The following is a 24,626-nucleotide window of genomic DNA, read 5'->3' as shown; positions in this document are numbered from 1 at the left end:
CAACAAAATTAAACCCCTAGTGGCCCCCCATCCCCATGCCAAACTACTATTACTTCACTTGACCAAACTGTAATCAAATTCATCACAAACCACCACGAGAAAAAGTGAATTTTACTTGTATAAAACGCATTCATTTTAATTACTTAGGGTCGGTATTGTTAGGTCATGTATCTAAAGCTTAATTAACTAAACTAAATCAATTAATTGTAGAAATAACAGGGAAGTTTCTGGAACGGCCTGCTCGTTCTCGGGATGGCAGTGCTCAACACTGTCCACTTGATGTCAGTATAATCCCCTGGATTTTTTATTTTGATTAGACGCAGGTTGCTGATTTAATCAGCATGCATTTGAATACGATGAGCCGACTTGAATATTTTTTAGAGTAGCTTGTGTAGACACTGTCAGGTGAGGCCGTCGTAGTGAAACAGGCAGTAAAGCTGTTATTTTAACTCCTGGTACTGTTCTTCGGAAAGACTTTTTTTTTTTCAAATAGGTTTACTTTGTATAACTGCACACTTGTTAGATGACCACTACGTCTGATCTGTAGTGTCCTACAACTATGAGGTGAGGGAGGTGATGGAGAGGGTTGGGGAGATATGGAATTAGGTGCTAAGGAGAAGAAGGACGAAAGGGGACAGGGGGATGTGTTGAACTGATGAGATGGTGCGGGGTTTCGGGATGATGTGGTGAGAGAACGATGGTGGTGATGCGATGGGGAACAGGAGGAGACTGGAGTCTGCCCCGCCCCGCCTTGTGTCCTCCTTCGCCCACTTCAACTGAGTCCACTTGAGCCGGTTGCTCAGTGCGACCAGGTCAACTATCTCAGGAGTTGGGTCAAGGAGGTGGACGGTGGAACCATTGCTTCCTCTGGGACAGCAGACAGGAGCGCGGCTGCAATGTAGTCAAATGACAGCAGTTCAATCAGGTTGTAGCCGTCGGCTGTTTGTGTCCTCATGCTTGCTAAAGATCGCCTAACATCGATCGCGTACTGATAGTCTATTGGGCGGTAGCCAATTCACATGGTGGGACACTAAACCTCCGACTGGCTTGAATTCGACCTGGTGAATGTGCCACTCGACTGGGGCTGGACTGGAACCAACATGTACGCTGGACGGAAGAGAAGAAAACCGCCCCAGAACGGGTATTGTGATTTTTACAGTCATTTCATTTACGCTGTCTGGATTTTAGGCAAAATATAGATCACTGTTTAACAATTTTACTGCCCAAGGCACGCATTTTACTTTGCTATTTTTTTAAACCTTCAAACAAATAAAAATAACACAAAAGTGGGTACACGTGTTGATTTTATTCTTTGCTCCTACTAGAATTGCCTGTTCTAATCGTTGGGGTGAAATTGAACAATTTCCCATTGCATTTGTAATAATCAAACACAAAGAACATTTCACTTAGAAATTACACATATTTTTTCTCTTGAATAACGCACTATTCCTGAATGTTTTGATTTTATTTTATTTTATTAAGAATCAACACAACGAATTGTAGTCGGTATGTCTTAGTCACGATTTAAATTTCTTGGTGTCCTCTAACTCACATCCAGAACCAAACTGACGGCAACTGAAGGTGGAAAGTCCAACCCGTCCAAACGGCATCGGGACCGTCTGAATTTGGAGCTCGACAGACTGGCTGGCTTGCTGCCCTTCCCTGAGGATGTCATCTCCAGCCTGGACAAACTGTCGATCCTTAGGCTTAGTGTCAGCTACATCCGGACCAAGAGATTCTTTTCAGGTAGGAAGCTATGCCTTCCATTTGTTTTTAATCCTTCACAACATGTATTTTACTTGAATTATTATTTAAATAGTTCTTTTTCTAAAGGCAATAGTAAGTAACACAAGTTTTTGACAAGTTTTTTTTAGTTCTTAGCAAAGGCTAAGCAGAGCTGCAATAAATTTTGTCATTGGTAATGTTGATGGATGATGGATGGATGGATGGATGGATGGATGGATGGATGGATGGATGGATGGATGGATGGACGGACACGGATGGAATTATTCGAATTGCGTAATAGTGCAAGCCTCTGACAGGTAGCATTTTTTGACTGTCTGTTGAAGTTGATGCAGTTGGGGTGGTGTGAGAATATTGCATTTGGCAAGGTGTAGGCTGTGTGTGTGTCTGTGTGTGTGTGTGTGTGGGGGGGGGGGGGGTACACAAACAGTAAAACTAATCATGTAGTTAATTCATTTAGGTACAACACTTTCAGGTTAAAAAAATGTATGAAAACAGGAGACCTGATAAAATTGGATTAAAACAGTAGGCATCAAATATGATGCAGTCCATGTTGATAGTTGATATTTTTTCAGTGCTGTGTTCATCACCCCGTCCGCCTGACAGTCGTTTTGTTGATTTCTAGCCTTCTCTTCAATTAGGTCATCATATATTGTTGGCTCATACCACCATAACTGTCGCGAATCTGCTACAACTACTGCAAACAGCCAACGCACTGCATACATGCCCACGGTAAAATAGATAGTATTCACGTGACGTCACTGACTCAACCCGGCGGCCATATTGTGTGGCAAACAAACACTTGCCGGGGTTCAGTGAGTAGACACAAATGCCGAGGAGATCCCGCGAAAGGTACTTGTCAATGGGAAACACCTGCGTCATTCGCAGGTACAACAATAGGGCAAACAACACTTTTAAAAGCAGCTTCGTCAGAATACTGTACCCGTTGTCAGACATCACGAATGCGAACAAACGAAAGAACTCAGTGAGCAGAGAAGAAACTCATGGATTGCGAGGAATACACACTAAAGTGTGTTCTGACCATTTTGTTGAAGATTGCTAAAATACATTTCACCGTTATGTGATCGTAATATATTATGCTGATTTCTATCTTACAAGTGTGTTAAATGCTGGATTCTATAACGAAATCCGCATAATAACTCTCAGGCGGCCATCACTGAGGTAATACTTCAACGTAAACACCATTTGTATTTTCGCTAAACTTTTTAAAGAGTTTAAAACTATAGAGATGATACTTAGGAACGCCCTTTTAATATATTGGCATTCGTCTATTTGTGTTTTACGACCTACAGTGCCGTATATATTTGGTGTAAAACACAGCTACTTTTGCATACAAATGCATTTAAATTTCGTTATTTGTTGTGTATTACTCATAATTAGTTACCAGCTCTAGTGTTACCTAGTCTTGTGGCTTTCTGATATTGTTTGTCCATTTTCCGGTTTAATTTTTGATAAATGTGTATTGTAAATCGTTAGTAGGAGCGAGGTTCTAACTCAGGTAAAACATATGAGATCATGTTTGTTTTATCTATCAAACTGAGACACTCTTATTAACTGTCATAGGTGCTATCTGTCATAGCCCATGAGGCAATATTATTTGTTTTACTCCATTTGGAAATGGTATATCTTTACAACAGTTGATATTAAACATTTTATATTCCAACTTGTGTTTCTCCCACTTTCGTATCTGGTTAAAAAACATGCCACAAATCAGACAACATGGCTGTCATTTTTCAAGCTGGGCAGTTGCGCGCTGTTTAAGACTGATTAACCCAAAAATTTATTTCCAGCGATCCCTCGTTTTTCACGGTTAATTTCTTTTTTAATTTTGTAAATGTGGAAAGTTCATTCTATGCATATTATTTAAGACAAGACATTTACTGCAGTACTGTACACATATTTACTTAAATGTTGAATGATTAAACCTTATACACTAATTGAACAGTAGCTACCACTTTCCATCTTTTGATCTCTCGCGAGCAGCTGCCCGGACATTGAGTGAAAGTGAAGCCTCTTATATCATAACAATACACTTGAAATTCAATTTATTACAAATGAAATCTAGGTAAAAGTCAGATTTCCAAAGCTGTGCATTTCTCCGGTGCTCTCTATGTAGGCACACAGACGGGTGTGTGCGTTTGCCCTTGGCACGCCTATGAGTCACGTGATCGCCTCCCAGAGACCAAGCTGTCAATCAATGTGGTTACTAGCACGTTCGTAACCTGTGTGTGTGTGTGTGTGTGTGTGTGCTGAGCTAAGCGCACACAGGAGGTTACAGGAGAGACGAAAGCGAGCTTTTGGATCCTCTTGCCTTTTGTAATAAATTGGAATTTTAAGTGTAAACTCTGCATTTTAATCATGTTTGGTAAGCTTCTTGTTACTCACTTTAGTCGGACGTCCTAGGAAGTGCAAAACGTATAGGCACGTGACTAGACACGAAAAACACGGAAAAGAGAGGGCATATCATTACATTTACGGTATAAGGTTTAATCATTTAAGATTAAAGTAAATTTGTGTACTGCAGTAGTACTTCGACTTCCAAGGAGTGCCAGTGACAAGTGAATTTACAGATAACTTGCCTATCTGGCACGTCTCTTCGCAGTATAATTTTTTTTTTCCCCCAAAAAAATGGGCATGAAGTAGCGAGGGATCACTGTACTTCAAAACAGTACAAAATGGTTTTGTTTATATTCAATCATATGTCATTTTAAATTTTGTGTAATTGATACTATAAAACCTAGTACCACAAGATAAAGTATAACTAAACCAAATAACCCTAACTTGCCATCCATCCATTAACTACTGCTTTAGTAGGCCACGACCTGAAGAAGCCTACAGCACCACACAATCAGCAAATAGCAGCGATGCAATGCCGAGGCCTCCAAGACGGACCCCCTCAGCGCTTCGGCTGCACCTAGAAATTCCGTTCATAAAAATAATAAACAGAATCGATGACAAAGGTCTAGTCTTGGAGTCCAAGCCTCACTGAAAATGAATTTGACTTTCTGCCAGCAATGCCAATCAAACTCTGACATAAGTGGAATATCCCTAATCATGGGGTTTGGTAACCCCCGCTTCCTGAAGCACTTATCCACAGGACACCGCCACAACTCCGGTCAGCCGCCTCCACAGTGGATGTGTGGACCATGGTCCCACTCAGACCTAATGCCCCCCGCCTCACCCGGGATGTAGAAAAAATTCTGCCGAAGGTGGAAGTAGAAACTCCTTGTAACAGGGAACTGCATTTCCAATTTCTCAGTCCTTACAGACGAGTCACCTCCGGTTCCTATACACGCCATCTTTATTCATAGTACTGTACAGTTACTTAAAGTGATTCATTACTCAGGTATCGATTGTAGAGTGGTTCACTTGTCTGACTTACAATCAGGATGCTTGGATTCACTTCCCATTTAACGATGGTGTGTCCTTTGGTTGACTGGCAACCATTCCAGCTTGTCCACTACCTTTTGCACAATGTTGGCTTGTAGGATGACATGTCCCTCAATGGGTATAGACCAGGGGTCCCCAAACTTTTTCCTGTGAGGGCCACATAACTTTTCCCTTCTCTGATGGGGGGCCGGTGTCAGTTTGTAACAGAAAAAGTGTGACGATCGTAGGGGAGCTTAAAAATTTTATTGTTTTCCAGAAAGCCACACATAACCAAATAACCCTTTCCAGGTTCTTTACAGAAAAAAAGTAAGGAAACAAATAATAACACTATTAATGAAATAAATAATAACTGAATAACCCTCTCTGAGTTCTTCACAGAAAAAACAGGAAATAAATAATAACTAAATAACTCTCTCTGGGTTCTTCATAGAAAAAAAAGCCATGGAACATTAACTTTCTGTTGTGCCATGCACAATCTTAACAGAAAAAAGTTCAGCTCAGTTGTGAAATAAATAATGACTGAATAACCCTCTCTGAGTTCTTCACAGAAAAAACAGGAAATAAATAATAACTAAATAACTCTCTCTGGGTTCTTCATAGAAAAAAAAGCCATGGAACATTAACTTTCTGTTGTGCCATGCACAATCTTAACAGAAAAAAGTTCAGCTCAGTTGTGAAATAAATAATGACTGAATAACCCTCTCTGAGTTCTTCACAGAAAAAACAGGAAATAAATAATAACTAAATAACTCTCTCTGGGTTCTTCATAGAAAAAAAAGCCATGGAACATTAACTTTCTGTTGTGCCATGCACAATCTTAACAGATAAAAGTTCAGCTCAGTTTTCAGAGCACCGCTCTTTGCAGCTCTCTTATCAACTTGCCTGTGAAAACCACAAAGGAAGCAGATTGAGAAACTGAACTAAGTGCACCTACACAGCACAATACATTTCACTACCAGTATGGTTTTAAAGATGGATTTTATCCCAGTAGATTTTATTATGATTATATTTGTTTATGCTCAGAATGACTCAAGTCAGAAAAGTGAGCTTACCTATGTGTGTTCATTAGTGTGAACTGTGGGCCTGCATCTGGCTGGTGAGAAGTTGAATATCAGGTTCCATTCTAGTTGCAGACAGTCTCAAGCACTGATGCAAATGTTCATCTGTCAATCTTGATCTCATCGGAGTTTTCAGCAGTTTCATGCGAGAAAAGGTTTTCTCGCAGATATACGTGCTGCCAAAAACTGTGGACATTTTCATTGCGTGTTTTTTGATGTTTGGATATGTGTCATTTGGGAGGGCGGCATAGAAGTCAATGAGACTGTTCGGCTTGAATGCGTCTTTCAGAACATCACAGTTCTGTAACTCAGCCAACTCAAACTGATATGAAGGCTGGGCTTCATCAATGTCGGCAACAAAGGGGTTCTGAAAAAGACTGATTTCTTTTGCATGAACATCTAGTTCACTGAATCGCACACCGAACTCCGCCTTCAGCATTTCCAGTGCTTCCATGCACTTTTCAGCTGGGAACGGGACCGCTGGGTTCTCTGTCGACAGGTTTTGGGGTATCAGGAAGATGGACGAAGTTGCGCTTTTTCACTTGTTCCAAAAGCAGCGCTAATTTCACCTCAAATGCTTTTATGTGTGAATACATGTCGCAAATGAGTTTCCCCTCGCCTTGTAGCTGCAAGTTAAGGCTGTTAAGTATTTCTGTCACGTCTGTTAAAAATGCGAGGTGCCATTTCCATTCTGGGTCGATCAACTCTCGGACCGATTTGTCTTTTAAATGAAGAAATGCGTTAATTTCGGGTAGCGGCTCGTAAAAACGCCTCAACACTCTGCCCCGGCTCAGCCATCGGACCTCTGTGTAGTACAGCACATCTCCGTGCGTAGACTCCAGTTCAGACAGGAATTCTTGGAACTGCCTGTGTTTAAGTCCCTTTGCTCTGATGAAGTTTATGCACGACACCACAACCTTCATTACAGAATCCCACGTCAACACTTTGCAGCACAGTGCTTGCTGGTGAATTAGGCAGTGGACTCGTAGCGGGGCGGCCTGCATTCTGAATCAATTTTTCTCTTACTTAACCTTTTCGCCATTATTCCGTTCTCTCTTTGACGGGGCCGGGCCTAGGATTTTTTTTCTGGAGGCCAAAAAGGAAAAAAAATCAGATAGCGTCTCTGGTATTGTTCAGAGGGCCGGGCCAAATGTGCTGACGGGCCGTATCTGGCCCGCGGGCCGTAGTTTGGTGACCATTGGTATAGACGGTAAACAGTTGGACCGGTGGATTTGAACTAACCAACAGAGATTTCCACGAAAATCCGTGGAAAGGTGTGCCATTGGCCTAGAAACGATGATGCTGATTCTGAGAGCTTTTAATACTTGATGTATTTCATAGAAGCAAGTCCTAATGAATGAAAGGCAAACCAGTAGGAGGTCAAGCCCCCATTTCTGGCTTTCTCCAGAACAAGCACATCACCCCTGCATAACCCCTAGTTCATCACAGTGACTGAATGCACACTTTAATGGATTGTAGTAGGTCAGCCCGTTAGCCTGTGGCCATGAGATGACCCTCCTTCCCTCCCTCCCTCCCTCCCTCCCTCCCTCCGTACCAAAAGTCACAGACACACAGTAATGTAGGTCTGAGGAGGTGGGAGGAGGAGATGAAAGCTCTAGGGAATAAAAACACTGCAGGATAATCCACTTACACCACTTTACAGACTTTGTGAAAGGGGGTGGGGGCGCAGGTGCCCACGTTTCAACTTTTGACACCAAACCAAATCAGCTGACACTCTTTTGTTGCGATGGCTGAAGTGATATGTCTAGACAAGAGGTTTTCAATGGTCCACTTTTTTTGCTGCCTGCGGCATATACTAAAAATAAAATTTGACATGGGCTGTGGTGCTATTAGAAATTAGGGGGGCATGAAAATGTTCAGAATGTTGAAATAGCGCTGTGCATTACAGAAAAAAAATGGAAGCGCTCCTGTAGTAGACACAAGGGCTTGTTTTTGCATTTTTGTCATCTGGTTGCTTGTCTGCAGACAGGGTGACAAACCAGTGGGTGCTGAAACACCCACAACTGACTGTCTCCATAGATGATCAAAATTCAGATTAAAATGAGCTGAGAAATGCTGAACTGATAGGGCTCAGTTAGTGTCATGCTCCTAAATAACGGAGAACAAAAGCAAATACATCCCTTGAGTGGGTGAGATGTAGGCATGGGATGATAACCGCATTGACAAGATATGTTTTTCAAAGTTGCGGTTATTTAAAACCGTCCAAGTCTGTTAAAACCGTTATTCTTTTTTGTCTGATCAGCATTTATTTTGAGTTACGCTGTGCATATCTAAAACACCTCTTTTGTTTGTTTGTCTTACACCTAGCTGCATCAGAGACGGGCTCAAGAACGCGGTCTGTAGATGCCTAGCATGGACCAATCTTTAGTTTAAAAAGCGGGTTATATTTGCCGTTTTATGTTTTCAGATGTCGTCAACTCAGAGGTTAGGAGGCATAAAAAGTGGCATTCCAAACGGCATACTACACAACACATAACCAACGCAGATTATTATTCAGGAGCTCGTTTTTGTGTGTGCGTGCGCACATGCGTGTGTGTTGGCAAATAGTCAATAGTCACATAGTGTATTATGGTAGTAATAATAGTATAGTCACATAGCAGTGAGTGATTTATTTGATCATTTTTAAAATATTGTTTTTATTTTATACTAAATGTCCACATTTCAGTTAAAATTGCGTGTTTTCAATCAGGAAGATTTCATGTATATGTTTATTGGTGAGTGAAACCGTGTTGCTCATTGAAGGTTTGATCGTATTTACATATTTTAATTCACACTTCCTGTGTGGGGTTTGCATGTTCTCCACGAGCCTGTGCGTTCTCTACGGGCCCACCGGCTTTCTCTCACACTCCAAAAATATGCATGGCAGGTGTATTGGACATACTAAATTGTCCTTAGGTGTGATTGGGGGCGTGGATGGTTGTTCATCTCTGTGTCGGCTTTCAAGCAGTTCAGTGTGTCCCCTGCCTACTGCCTGAATTCAACTGGGATAGGCACCAGCAAGCCTGCGACCCTTGTGACGATAAGCGGCTCTGGAAAATGGATGGATTATCTTAAATTGAGTGAGCCTGCTCATTTTAGCCTTACATCTCTAATCAGTTATGGACATCAAATTTAATGTCCCCTCATCTTTCAATTTTACCTGTTTTTCTTCTTCTCGAAGCTCTTTGTTTCCTACATATTCAACTTGCTTATATCCATTTCATCCCTGCTGCGCCTGCTCATTTTAGTCTCATCTCTCATCAATTATGGGCATCAAATTTAAGATCTCTTCACCTTTCAATTTTAACTTTTTTTTTACCTTTATTTTATATTATTTTTATTTCTAAAAGCTCTTTGTTTCCGCATATCCAACTTGCTTAACCCCATCTCATCCCTTGGCCCGGAGGCATATTGTTTTCCTAAGTGGTTTTGCCTTTGAGGTCCGAGGTCAGCTAACTAGCCCCTGTAAGAGGTTTACCCTGCTTCGCTATACACGAAAATATGACTTGAATTGAAACAACAGTGTTTGCTGTTTCTGCTCATGAGAATTGGCTCCTCAAACTGTTTTTATCTTCCTTCCACGTTATTTTTTTGCCTGTTACTACATGCTGTTCCCCGATTAAATGAACATGATGTTCACGCTGTATCCATTCATTATGTTTATCTAAGTGATGGAATAACACTCAACTTTCTACCTCTGTTCTCTTTTCTGAAGTGGCATTGAAAAAGCATGTCTCCAATGGTGTTAGCAAAAATACTGACCAGTGTGATGGCCTGGTGGCCGAGCAGACAGCCCAATTTGTGCCAGAAGGGGAACTGCTGCTTCAGGTAAATATATTTCAATATGCATTGGTACCTTGTTTTACAAGTGCCCCAAAATACCGGTTTGTCGAGTTACCATCCGTGTTTGGTCATTTTTTTCCTTTCTGTTTTGAAATGAAGTACACATTGATGGGTGCACTTTTAGTCATTTACTAAATGAGGCAAGCAGCCAAATATAAAAGGGAAACACTATCAGGCATACAGAAGACCTCAATCAGTTAGCATTGGAACTACCCTCCTGTCGTCCTCAAAACAATTTGAAAGAGCATACATAAAAAACATAGAATCGACAAAAGAAGGAAGCATCCATCCATTCATTTTCTATAGCTGCTTAACCTCACTATGTTCATATCCCAGCTGTCTTTGGGCAGTAGGCGGGGACACCCTGGACTGGTTGCCGGCCAATTGCAGGTCACGCAGGGACAAATAACCATTCACGCTTACATTCACAATAAAGGGCAATTTTGTGTCTCCATTACACTTGCGATGCATGTTTTTGAAATGTGGAAGGAGACCAGAGAAGACCCACATGAGCACGGAGAAAACTCAAAACCGGAAAGCCAGGCTTGAATTGAATCTGGGACACCTGAAGTGTGAGGCACACGTGTTAACCTATAAAGAAGGAACAGAAGCCTGAGGCCCAGGACTGCCAGGCTTGCAAACAGCTTCTACCCACAAGCCATCCGGATTCTCAACAAATCTCTCATGCCTTGATCTGCCTCTAACTACATGCATAAATAATATTTTGCACTGCATGATATTTGCACTATATTATTATCACCATTGTTTCTGTTGTTGTTGTATTGTTTATTGTATTATTATTTATTGTTTGTGTTTTATTATATATCTATGTATTTATTGCTCAAATATGGAAGGTAGTCTGCAACTCGGGGAATGAATGGAATAAGACTTTCATTTTGTTGTATAATAATACTACACATCTAACACTCTTGAATTACAATACAAAAAAGGTTGTTTTCAACATTTATCTATTTAGGATTCAGAAGTCGATTGAAGGCGCAGGTAGCTGCCACTGACTGCTCTTGCTTATAAGTATTGATTTGAAAGTAGTTCATACAAGCAGAAATGCTTCCATAATCAGGTGCAGAGCCCATGAAAATCAAATATTGAAAGTCGTTTGGATGTTTCTCACATGGAAGTGACAGCAAATCCATTTTTACAGCATTTTGTGAGCAGTGTTCAAGGTCACAGGTGACCTGCAACCTGACAAAAAAATTGGGTTGGTTTCTGATGGAAACTGATTTCTAATGGTTGTCATTTGTTAATTTATTTGCTCCACACAAAATCAGAAGATGCCTTTTTTTTATTTGACATTTTATATTGCATAACATCTGGTGTTAGCACAGTCAAAAATCACAAATTCGCCAGGTGACCCAAAATGTCATGTTTTCTCTAATAGTGTCAAATGTTGTTGTTTCTCCAGGCTCTGAGTGGATTTGTCCTAGTGACCACAGCAGAAGGAATCATCTTTTACTGCTCTCATACCATCCAAGACTATCTGGGCTTCCATCAGGTAGGTGAAATTGTGTGTGTGTGTGTGTGTGTGGGGGGGGGGGGCTTTATTGTTTAAGTGCAATAAAGCAACAAATTAATACCCACACGACACAAAATATCTAGGTTAGGCCAAAAGTAGTGTTACAGTTACTTTATCCGTTTCACTTTAACAATCATATTCAAATGTAAACTATAGGAAATAATACTGAACCTTTATTCTTTGCTACTTGGCCATGTCTCAGAATGTCTGGTATGTAAACATAGTGTATATGAATAAATGTCTGTTCTCCAATAAATATGTTATAAACGGGTGCACATATTTTTTTTGCGCGTGGGTTTCTACATGAGTACCAAGACGTACACACCCTTTCTTTTATTAAAACCCATCTTTCTCAGTGCCCTTCACATTATCAGCACACCATCTGTGTGTGCATACAGCCATCCAGTTGAATTAGCCCAAGGAAGTCAGAGGTAAATTCTCCGTCAACTGTAAAGTGACAACGTACATGATTGCTTTTACACAAAAACAATATGCAGCCCCGACAGCCAGTCCAAGCCACTTCAATAAACAAACATCCTCAGAATCAAAACAAATGGGACACGCGTGCTTAGCTGGATGAAAGGCAAGGAGAAAACTACTAAATAGATTATTCCTGCACTTTGTCTTGCCACCTCGCAGGAGGGCGATCCATACAGTATAATACATGTGTGACTCGTGAACTACTGCACATCATACACACACATGCCATTTTTCCCATTCTGTTCAAAAATAGAGAGTTAAATTTTCTTTTGGTGCTTTTGCTGTCAGACGGACGTGATGCACCACAGCGTGTTGGAGCTGATTCACAATGAAGACCAGCAAGAGTTCAAGAGGAACCTGCACTGGGCTCATAACCCTCCTGATAGTCTTGGATCTTCTTTGGACACTGTCGCAGGTCTTGTACACTATGTTTGACTCAGTCGGGTCTGTGCGACCAGCTCAGTTCAGTTGTATTTATATATTGCTAATCACAACAGAAGATGTCTTAAGACATTTCACACATGGAGCAAATCTACAAACACTCTCGTCTCTCAATTAAGAGACCAACATCAACCTACATGAGCTACCACTAGTTTTATTGATGCAAATGACACCCCAAAAACCGCCCCAAAAAATCCAAAACACATTCAAGGTTTTGCTGTTTTGTGCTGTTGTTTGCTTTCGATCTTCTTGAGGAGTCTCTTAGCAGTTCATAAGAGACATAAGCGCAAACCTCTGGAGATGCTACACATGTGAACACCCACACTCTGTCTTCCTGCAGACATGTCACTTACATTTATGATCACCTCGGCAGCTGATGCACACATACAGGTCAAGGGCAATCTATTTAGCACCTTCTATTTTGTATTGATACATTTACACAAATAGATGGCGACATCTCCTACCTGGTGAGGTACAGCCCTGATGAGATTCCTCCTGAAAACTCCTCCTTCTTTGAGAGAAGCTTTGTTTGCCGCTTCCGCTGCCTGCTGGACAATTCTTCTGGCTTCTTGGTAAGATTTTAAGAACAAATGTTACTTTCATTGTCTTTTAATGAAAGCATCGCTGTATTATCAGGCCACTTAGTAATAGCGCTAGTGTGCTACCTCAGAGTCTCCGATGGGTCAGAAGCTGCCATTTCCTTCTCTAATTTGCCACTGTAAGGGTGAGGTCCATAATTCTCCCATTTCTGAGAGAATTCGTGGTCACAGTTAGAACTTGCTTTTTTTCTAGTCTCTTAGCACAGATGCTGACTTGTACTTGCAGAGAAAAGAACGGAAATGGGTGCAATTGGGTACTTATTACAGTACATTATTGGCGTGGAACTGTGGGTATAAATGTATTCAACAGGACTAAAGCTATGTTGTGAAAATGGGAAAAAAATACCATCTCCATAATTCTCATTCTGTAATAAAATCACAAGCAAGTAATAGAGCTTGGAGCTTCGTGATCATGGCTCACAAGAGGGACTCATACTTGAATCTCTCCTCCCTCCCAAAGTGTTTGCGTGAGCAGTAAGCCCGGTTTCTGCTTGTATCTCCTGGTCACTTTGGCTTTGTTTTCATAATCCCCCCTGCTATTCAGGAACAGATTCCTGACTTCACGACGGCCCTTAAACCCACCTAGGTCAATTAAGCAGTTAACAGTGGAGGGGGCTCGTCACACCGGGCATTGTGTGCTTGTGTCGAGTAGAGAATGAGGAGTTCCCGTGGGTATCAAGCAGGAGAAAGTGTTTTCAGTCATTGAAAAACTCCCAATGGACAGTATAACTGAAAACATGTGGTACCCATGGTTAAAATTAAATAAAAAAATCAAAAATATTAGTGAGATCTAGTTCAGAGATTGTTGCAATGATTGATTGTCTTTATCTAAAACGAACTGATGCTGCGCTTCTTTACGTGAAGTGTTTCAGAATGTCCCGCTGTGGTTCTTTCACATAATGTGTGAATGTCACTTCAGTGTGAATCGCTAGTTTTAAACCAGCTTTCAACTGCCATTATTTGCTTCACTCAGACGACCTTTTGCAATTTGAAACCATATTATTTAATTTGACTTTTTTTTTTATCAATGAGCCTCATTTGCATTGAGAAGAACATTTTTTGCCAAGTATATACGTACATATAAGCTCATTCAAATGCGTGCTGAAACAACCGCACAGCGAAAAAAATTCATATTGATATCTCAGTTAGTGACACATTTCACCATCAGCGTTTGCTTTGAGAATTTGGCACTATCAGTATGCTTCATTTTTACCAGTTACTCCTTTAAGTAAATCTGTTCTTGAGTTTCTTGAAGATGGTGCTTTTCATTGGCCCCAAATACTATGTCTTGGTACTCACGTGAGTAACCAAAGACCTTTTTCTGTCATTATTTATCAAAAAAGTACCATACTGGAAGGGGACAAAAGAATTACCATCTACGGAAACCTGGGTACATCATAGATGGCATGCCACCGGTCTTGGTGGCAGGGAAACTTAAACAGAACAGAAAATCAGAAGCGGCTTTCACATTCGTACACCTCTATTTCCTACCTGCAACTCTGGAAATTTATGTTGAGATGGTGTCCAGTGTGCTACACAAAAAATTAGGACCAAAAATCAGGGTAGCACACAGTAAAGTGACAACCAAAAAGACATCAATTACAAACGCCGCAGATAGGGGCAGGTTCGAAGGGGAAACACGGAAGTGAAATTAACGGAGACAAAAGGACTTAACTTAGCGACGTCAGGCACCCCGGGCATGGACTTGGACAAAGAGCAAAAACATTGACGTGTGACATAGACAAAGACCCTACAACCAACTGAATGCAAACTCTGACTTAAATAGACTAGAGACTCAACAAGGAAACGCAACTGTGGAAACAAATCATGCTAATGACGTCCGACGTAAGGGAAACCAAATGGGAACCAGACCCAAGAACTAAAACGAAACCCACAACTTGAAAATACCAAAATCCCCCAAACCAGACAAACCAACCTGAATCCACAACAGAAACATGACAAACAGCATCAGTCAAAGGAGTTGGTTTTACAGTGTTGTGAGAAGATATTTTCCTTTGAAGTTCCCATCAGTAAAAGTCAGAATAATGTTTCTAAACAGTGCGAAAGAAAATATGATAAAAATCCTAAAGATAGACGGTTGTCTCCCCTTCTTTCAGGCGTTGAACATCCAAGGTCGACTGAAATTCCTCCACGGACAAAGTGGATGGCTGGGTGCCAGGGAGCCAGGTAGTCCGCTTCAACTCGCCTTGTTTGCCATCGCCACACCACTGCAGTCACCAGCTATCCTGGAAATCAGAACTAAGAATATGATCTTCAGAACCAAGCACAAGCTTGACTTCACTCCCATGGCCTGCGATGCAAAGTATGCTTCCGTGCTGACAATTCCATGCTGTAAAGTTAGCCGAGTCGGCATCACCTTTGTGTTTTTCAGGGGGAAAATTGTATTGGGTTACACAGAGGCAGAGCTGCGTGTCCGAGGTTCGGGATACCAGTTCATTCATGCCGCTGACATGCTGCACTGTGCTGAAAACCACGTCAGAAGTAAGTTAGTAATTAATTAACTTCATCTCGCTCTCGTCGAGCCAAAATCTCACGAGTCACAATGTGATAAATTCAATGGTTTTCAAAAATCTATACTCTTGTATAGTTCTAACATGTGGTCGTTACGTCAACAAGATAGTGACAAATCTAAAGAGATGATAATTGCTCGCTCTCTTTGACGGTGCAATCTTAAAGGTTAAGTAAATATGTGTACTGCAGTAGTTGGCTGTCCATGGAATGTCCGTGGCAAGCGCATTAAGTGCATTTATAGTTACCTTGCCTGTCTGTCATGCAAAAAACCTTTATAGCGCGTCCATTGGCAATATAGCTTTTTATTGTATTAGGTTTTATTTTTTTTATTAAAAAAGAAATCCGCAATACACTGAGGGCGCGATAGCCGAGGCGCGATATAGCGAGAGATCACTGTATACAATCATAAATAAAATCATATATACTGTGTACTGTATAGAACATTTACATGTCACAAATTTAACCAAAATTTTATACATTCTCTTATTCAATTTAGACATTTATTTTTTTAATAATACATTTTTAAAACTCTTTGAGCACAGCCATTGATTAACATCTTTTCAGTTCTATTTCATAGTTTTTCCATAAATTGAAACCTGGCAGACTACAAAAAAAGTTAAATAAATAAATAAAAATAACAGATAAGCCGCACTGGACTGTTAGCGAAGCGGCAGGGCTCAAATCGTGAGGAAAAAGTTGCGACTTATAGGCCGAAAACTACAGTAAATATCATCATCATAAATTAAAATTATATAAAGGATTCATTTATTTATTTCAGTGTCTTTCATTCACTTCATCGTCTTCATTGATATTGATTGTCCTTATCTGATGTGATACTAGTGATAAAGACTGGAGAGAGTGGCCTAACCGTCTTCCGGTTGCTCACAAAGGACAACAGATGGAAATGGGTCCAAGCCAATGCCCGCCTTGTCTACAAGAATGGAAAACCCGACTACATTATCGCCACCCAGAGGCCTCTGGTGTAAGTGGGGGATGCTAAGCTTGTGATTACACTTGCCTGGATTTTTTGAATAATACTTACCTTCAAATACCTTCAATAGTGACGAGGAAGGAGGAGAGCACCTAAAGAAACGCTCCATGCACCTCCCTTTCACTTTCGCCACTGGCGAGGCATTACTTTATCAGACTGGTTACCCCCTATATGGCTTTCCCGACACTCTCCGGGGCAAAGCCAAATGCAAGAAGGGAAAAATGGAGAGCTTCTCAGACGATGTGCATCCAAAGTCCTTACTGGAAGCACTGATGAGCCAAGATCACTCTGTTTATGTCTGCCAACCAGATTCACAGGCACACAGGTCCTATACTTGCAGCACTTTTACCAAACAGCAAGGGGAGACTGATGGATTTGGTGATGGCTGGCAGATGACGGCAAGACGCAACAGGGAGAATTCCGTGTGTGATCCACTACTAGCCACCCTGGACTCCCTTTCGCTGGATGGCGATGAAACTTGCTCCAACGGCGAGCTACTCAGTGCTTTGGAGAACCTCGGCTTGAATGCTGAAGACCTGGAACTTTTGCTGATGGAGGAGAAAATGATCCACGTAGAGATGGATTCCAGTCATATCTCCACACTTGATGAGCTCAGCAACAATGAAATCTTGTCCTACATTCATGGGTCAATGGAGATGGCATCTAATAGACAAGAACAAAACAACAAAGATGGAGTGGGAATCTATGACTTTACTCCAGATTCTGCCCAAAGTTCCACTCAGCAGCTGCAGGCACACCATGCAGCCACAACTCCTGCCTCTCCATCTGCCAGAAGGCATGTGCAGCAGCTACCCATCAACGGAGGTGGGTTTCCGTCTGGAAGTGTAGATGCCAGCAAACTCGCTGATAAAAACCGGTGGATGTTTGTGGCTGAGAAAGACCATCAACATGACAACGCCACTCCTCACCAACCCCCTGTCAATGAGGAGAACAAGGACAATAGTCAATTTTGGCCGCAGGGAAACAGTCAGACTTTGTTACCTGACCAGATCCTGGATGGAACCTTTTGGCCCAATAAACATGCCACTATTCTTCATAATGTACTGGTTGACCCTGTTGTCTCAAGCACTTCACATGTGAGCAGCTCAACACTGATTGGTCCAAATGCTTGTCACGACGAACGTTTGGTGGATACCGTGCAGCCACTGCTGGCTCCGCAATCTGACAAACCTCAGGGCCCAGCTCTGCATCCAGATGTGGCTCAATGTCCTTCACATAGTGCTGCTCTGGAGCTGGAGCATCTTTTGGCTGTATCGCAGCCTTCAGTCGAGGCCTACAGTCTGTCGAACGCCACGCAGGTTGCCCACAGCCAGGTAAGACTCAAACAAGTGATCTTTAGTGCTCATCGTGCATGACTTGTAAAGTTATCTACAAAGTTTCAATGAAAAAAAGAGCTGTGAATACAAATGCAAATAACTATGGAAACTGGTCAGACATTGTATAATGCCTTAGGCCAAGTAAAATGAGTTTTATGTCTTGTTTATTTACAAATATGGTAATAATTACTTCTTCCGCATACACTGCATACAATGAATGTGCAGAAGTTGTGTCTTTCCTCAAATTCTGGCATTTTGGTAAATATAGTGTTTTGCACTTAGTTTCTTTTACATGCTATGATTTGATCAGGCCGCTTGAAATTTTATCCGCAAGTGAGTCATCTGCTCTTAACTTTAAAATAACAACAATGGAGTTAGTGTATTCTCATTTGACAAGGTCTGATGTGTTGCCTGGACATGTCAACAAAAGTAATGATTGTAGAATGCATCAACTCTACGCCGAGCTCTTTTGCTGTCATAGAAAGTCAACACATAGAAGCTTCAGGCCTGAAGCTCAGTGAAAACGGTGATGATGTGACCAGACAAACTATGTAAATAAGAGAAAGTCCTATATTTCGATGTTGCCTGTCTCATGTGCATGCGAAAAATCTTTCAGACAATTGTGACATCTCCGACTGCCCCATCCGCTGTATATAACTGTACTGTTGGTTTTGCTTGATTTGATTTTGATGTGAGTTTATTAAAGAGCCACATTAGCCTAGTGCTAAGCCTCTCGCTAGTCTTCCTGGGGTCCAACAACATATATACAATACTGTACAAACAAAAGAATAAACATAACACTAAAAGCTGTAACCATTATTACCACTAAAAACATTACAGCATATCACAAACTAAAAACAATAAATAATAATAAAAACAGCAAAGAGATTAAAATACAAAAAGAGCACCAATATAAAAGAGAAGGCCTCACTTAGTCTACCAGAGTTCCAAATACTTTTTTAAAGTTAATATTTTCTCAATGATGAGGAGTTTGCTTGGTAAATTTTTCCACCTGAATAAAGCTCTACACGGAACAACCAGCTGCCTATACTTGGTATTTCTTGTATAATGACAGTGAACAGAATTACAGTACACATTCTGGTCATATAAATAGACAGGAACATTATTGGAAATAACTGATTTTAACGCCTGAACTGAAATAAAAGACAACCTCTTCTGAACTGCCAGCCAGGAGAGACTGTCATGCATCAGCATTACATTAGTTCGCATAGAGCGGCGCAGCACCAATCTTGCAGCTCTACAGTATTTCGAACTACCTGGAGTTTCATTAGCTCCTCGCCATTTGCGGATGGCCAAATTGCGAGGCAATTATAATCCAGGTGACGCAATGCAAGTCTATGAACAAATTAACATAATGGGGATGTGTTGGCATATACAAAATGAATAAAGATCCAAAGAGAAAAGTAGAGGCCATTCTTAGACTGTCTACAATAAAAAAATGATGGCATAATGTACATCCATTCACAAGCCTCTGGTGTTATTTTTCATGGTCACTGAATGTCACATTGCTGAGCTATTATTTGCCTCTCAATCGTTTTCTTCATGATTGGATGAGAAATCTGGCTTGTTAGGGTGAATAATTCACATTCTAAGGATAGATGTAGTATGATTATTTGATTGGATTGGGTCATAACGGCTACAGACAGTACATGCATGAGATTAAGGTTACAAGGACTGAACGTAGCCAATAGAGACTGATCTTGTTCTTATCTAAATGAGTAAGTTCTGTTTAATAACCTGAATTTCAGAGACAAACTGGGAGCAGTCATCTTCTGCGCTGACCTGTTGAAAAATTCACTTGACATTTTGTGCGTACATCAAGTACATGGCTGGATATAAACACCGTTTACAATGAATGAATTCATGTCAAATGCATTTCTCCAACACCAAACTAGGACTGTGTTTGTCTTTAAATGCAGAGACATTTCACTGGCACTCTATATTGGTCGTTGTTACATATGACCACTTGTTTGTGCTTTTCAGCTGGAGAATGGGTGCCTCCTTGACGTCGCCAATGCCACCTTCATCCGAACCTGTCTAATGTCCAACGGAAACAAAGAGGTGACAGGCAAAGTTCCAGTGTCCTGCCCTGATGGACTAACAGACGCTCAGAAGTCAGACTTTATTCTCTGACATGAAGGTACCAAATTCCAAGTACAAAAAAAAGAGCGACAGAGATTCTGTCAAGCAAAGCATTTACCACCATTCGTCACTCCTCATGAACTAGTCGGTTTGGTGTGAAAAAGCCTGGGACACTGTTTTGTAATGTTCACCTCATACCGAATCAAATCTGCTTTTCATAAGCAGGTCAGATATGTTTACTTTTTACTGCTGAAATGTAAGCAGTGCACACTAATCTTTACGTAGACTCTTTATTGAAACGGCTCGGTGACACGAAACATCCTCTTGGAAGTTTCGGGTTCTACTTAACGTTCACTGAAGACAATTCACATGGCTGTAGTTCCTTTTTATACTGAACAGAATACTGCTGTAACACTATAAAGAAAAAAAAGGACTCACTCTCCTGAAATTACACCAAATGTATTCTGCAGTCATTTAAAAATGTATTGTAAAACAATATGTTCAAACTTATGACATTTTTTAACAATGATAATGAACCCTTCCTTGCCCTCCTAGCTGTTCTACGTTATTCAGTAGAAGCTCATGGCTTTATAAAATTCTTCTCAATGTACGCTTATTGATATAGTAGCAATAAAAAGTCTAAACATTCCTGTTCATATGCCAGGTTGAAAGTCAAATGCAATATATCCCCCCCCCATCGTTTAAAATGTCCTATAAATTGTATAAGTTTACAGTTTGTATGAATATTGCATCTCGATTTGACATGAAAAGGTATTGTTGCGTTGATACTCATGCTCTTTTGTGTGTGTATGTGTGTGTGTGGCAGCAAATATGCCTCTTCAGCAGCATATCACCTATATGTCATTTTGTGGCTGGTCCATCACACAGTATGTTGACACGGAAAGCATTTGTTTCCTTCTCCTTTACTTGTTGCTGCCAAGCACGCCAACACACAGCAGGATCATGACATAAATCATCACGCTGCATTTGTGCCTCCGAGGACTGCGACCATGTTGTGCACTTAACATAATCAGGACAGCTCTGTTATGTCACAAGAAAAGCATTTTAGTTTCTCGATTGAAGATGTTGCTGCCTTGTTGTTGCTGTTTTATACGTAATGTACGTAGATGGTCAAACATGATTCCAGTTAGAGGTTCCCTTAACTCAAAGGGATGACAAAGACAAGTTTTCATTTTTTGTTTGAGCCTTCTTTACTGCTCCTAACCAGAATTATACACTGAAAAACATGAAGAAGCTAACAGGTACCAACTGGCCAAGCGGAGTGCGGCTTTGGCAGTCACAGACTCAAAAACTCGGGTGTGGGAGTATTTCGAAGTGGCCATGGAAAACGCCTTACAGACAGCTTTGAGGAAATTTTGGTTCATCATCCGGGGTCTCAGGGGGCGAAAGCGGTGCATCATTAACACCGTGTACAGTTGAGATGGTGTGCTGCCAACCTCAGCTAGGGACGTCGTGAGTCGGTGGGCAGAATACTTCAAAGACCTCCTCAATTCTACTGACAGGTCTCCCTTTGAGGAAGCAGAGTATGGAAGCTCAGAGATGTCAAAACTCAGATTCAGGGGAAGCAGTGTGGTTTTCATCTCGGCCGTGGAACAGTGGACCAGATCTACACACTCAGCAGAATCCCGGTGCAGGGGAATTCGCCCAAACAGTCTACATGTGCTTTGTCCACCTTATCTCTTGGGGAGCCCTGTGGGCAGTGCTTTGGGAGTACTGGATGCCGAACCCCCTGATCCGGGCCACTGACCATTCAAGAAGCCGGAGGTTTTTGACTTTCTGGAACATGAAGTGATAGTTGTGTCTTAATGGTACAACTCATAACTCCAACCCCGCCCAACTCGCCCCACTTTCCTGTAAAAGGGCACATTTGAGAGTGGCCCTTTTAGGTTGGGCATCTTAACCTACTCCTTAATGCCCCCCCCCCCCCCCCCCCCAATAATTAAGCAAAATTGGCTGTATATATGGAAAGTCTTAAATGTTTCTACTCACATGAAATGGAAGCAAATGCAAAACTGTCGCGTTCATGTATTGGTTCAATACATTGTACACTGACAATATTATGATGTAATGTGTCTTGGAAGGGTTTTTTTTTCTATCCTCATTGAAGAGCATACAGTGAATAACCGACATTTAGCATTTAGCACAAAATTCAAACCAAATGTGAAATACTGTATGTAAGAAGTGGCTCTTTGTTGAATGTCGCAAAGTGCTTTTTGGAGTTGTTTTTGTTTTATGTAAATGTTTTTTAAACAAGTGTGAATTGAGACACTTATCAATTCACTTAAAAAAAATTGTGCATTGCATGCATATATGTTGTTTTGTAAACCCCTTCTTAAAAATATCACAGAGCACTTTTGTTGTCTAATAACAACTGTTATATTGTATAATTCAGTGTTGTACTGTATGTGTATTGTTATTCATCATGATAATGAATTACCACAGTGGTGAGATGTGAACCACCGTCACTCCCCCGCTAAATGACAGCTTTGTAAAGCGTTGAGTCCTTATTCCTGTAACAGGATCACTGCTTATCATTTTTGTCTCAATAAATGGCAGGATCTACATTTCTCAAACGTGTTGTGGGAAGAAACATTTTGGTGCAATTCAATTAAACACCTCTACAGTCATCTTTGAAATGCTGTGTCCTCAGAAATGTTCCTGCAAGCCAGCGTAGCCAACTTCCATTTTGGACTTGATGGGTGGGAGGTGCCAATAGAGAGATTTGGCTTGACCAGATACAGCACTGGACAGTTGTGTGTAGAACTAATACACAAGTATGTTGGGCCAGCGGTTCTGTCAATGATCACATTTCTGGTTGACTTCTTTACACTCCTAGATTTACAATTCGACATGTGCTGAAGTGATGCACGCCACCATTAACCTTTGGATGCTTTTAGCACGAGCAGACAACACCTCCGATCTCAAGACTTTTTTCACCAATGCAAGTGTGAACTCAAAACCATCACCAAAACAAACAAAGACACCGATACTCGAGACAGCAGCTTCAGCTGCCCCCAAATGCCACGTTTCATCGCTCTTATTAAAAAAATATGAAGTGACTTTCAGGGGCAAGCTGGAAGCTTCTGCAAACTACTGAGTGCACAACGCTGCTGGCGTTACATCTTTAATGACCCACCCGGAATCATTTATGAGAGTTTTCTTTCTCCCGCAGCCTTCAGACGGTTAACTTTGTGCGCTTGTGACATGATCAATCATCCAAGCAAGATGTTGTGTGTCCCACTTTAGCTTTGTGGGGTTGCCGTCTCCTGCAGTCGGAAAGGCCGAGAGCAAATATGTTCATGTGGCGAATGAGATCGTTTAAATCATTTCTATAGCAACAGCCAAAATCTATCTGAGTCGGGACATTTTTGTTGGTTCATTGGCTGTGTTGTATTTGTACTTATGGATCTAGGTGAGTTTTGTGACAGGCCACTCTTTTTTTTAACACCTTGATTACAACTGTGTTTATGCATCCTTTGCTGCATAAGCAAAATATAAAATATTAAATCACCTCCTAGAACCATTCATGGAGAACCTCACCAGTTTCTGAGTAAAGAGGCCTCCATCCATTCATTCCTTTCTAAAAGCTAGCTAGCATTTCCCAACTGATGACCATAGCCCCAAATTTGGATGTACTAACTCTAATTCCAAACTCTTAACACCCGGTGTGGGACAAGACCTTGTACGACAAGGTCCCGCAAGATCAGAATGCCACCAGATTTCTCGTTCATACACATTTTCTTTTGGCTGTTGTTATTGTCATGAGGTGTACAGGAGAATGTGTTTGCCTGTTGATGCTCTACATGACAGTAAAACATTGCCATATCAAATAGTATAATGGCACAAAAAAAGGACTTAATTACACAGAATGTTATTGTGTGTCACCGGTTGTCAGCGTATAGTGCAGTGTCTAGCATAAATTAGCCACGAGCTAGCAGTGCTCGAGTATTTCATATCATCTGGCAAAACCAGTTGGATTCCCTTTCAAAGGCAGTTTAAGATACAAAAATGACTGCGTTCTTTGATGCTGACAGCTTGACAGTTAACGTTTGTGCTGATCACTTTAGAACAAACGTGTTTTGCAGTCGTCAGCTCATTTCATTGGCCAATAATGTTGGTGAAAGAGTTGTCTAAAATCTTAGTTTATATGTATGTAATATAGACCCCTGTGAGGATGAGCGGCTATAGAAAATGGATGGATGGAGAGACATTTTGATCGTTAAAAATGTATATATATATATATATATATATATATATATATATATATATATATATATACACATATATATACATATACACACACACATATATATATATATATATATATATATATATATATATATACACACACACATATATATATATATATATATATATATATATATATATATATATATATATATATATATATACATATACACACACACACATATACATATACACACACACACACACATTATATATATATATATATATATATATATATATATATATATATATATATATATATATATATATACACACACATAGACT

General features: G+C 40.8%; 1 protein-coding gene across 1 annotated transcript; it reads left to right on the top strand.

Annotated features, from left to right (window-relative positions):
- Positions 1-708: 708 nt before the first annotated feature.
- On the top strand, positions 709-22,666 carry LOC148428082 (aryl hydrocarbon receptor-like). Its single transcript, XM_088407332.1, has 12 exons — positions 709-925; positions 996-1,141; positions 1,559-1,746; positions 9,928-10,040; positions 11,479-11,568; positions 12,358-12,484; positions 12,958-13,082; positions 15,227-15,432; positions 15,502-15,611; positions 16,482-16,623; positions 16,703-17,966; positions 19,974-22,666. The coding sequence occupies exons 2-12, from the start codon at positions 1,101-1,103 to the stop codon at positions 20,121-20,123; spliced, it is 2,556 nt and encodes an 851-aa protein (XP_088263458.1). The 5' UTR covers positions 709-925; positions 996-1,100; the 3' UTR covers positions 20,124-22,666.
- Positions 22,667-24,626: the final 1,960 nt, after the last annotated feature.

The sequence above is a fragment of the Hippichthys cyanospilos genome, chromosome 2 (assembly GCF_059441005.1).
Source record: "Hippichthys cyanospilos isolate Australia breed blue-spotted pipefish chromosome 2, RoL_Hcya_1.0, whole genome shotgun sequence".
In the NCBI taxonomy this organism is placed as follows: Eukaryota; Metazoa; Chordata; class Actinopteri; order Syngnathiformes; family Syngnathidae; genus Hippichthys; species Hippichthys cyanospilos.
Note: the sequence above shows the minus strand (reverse complement) of the source record. Positions and strands in the feature narration are given on the sequence as shown.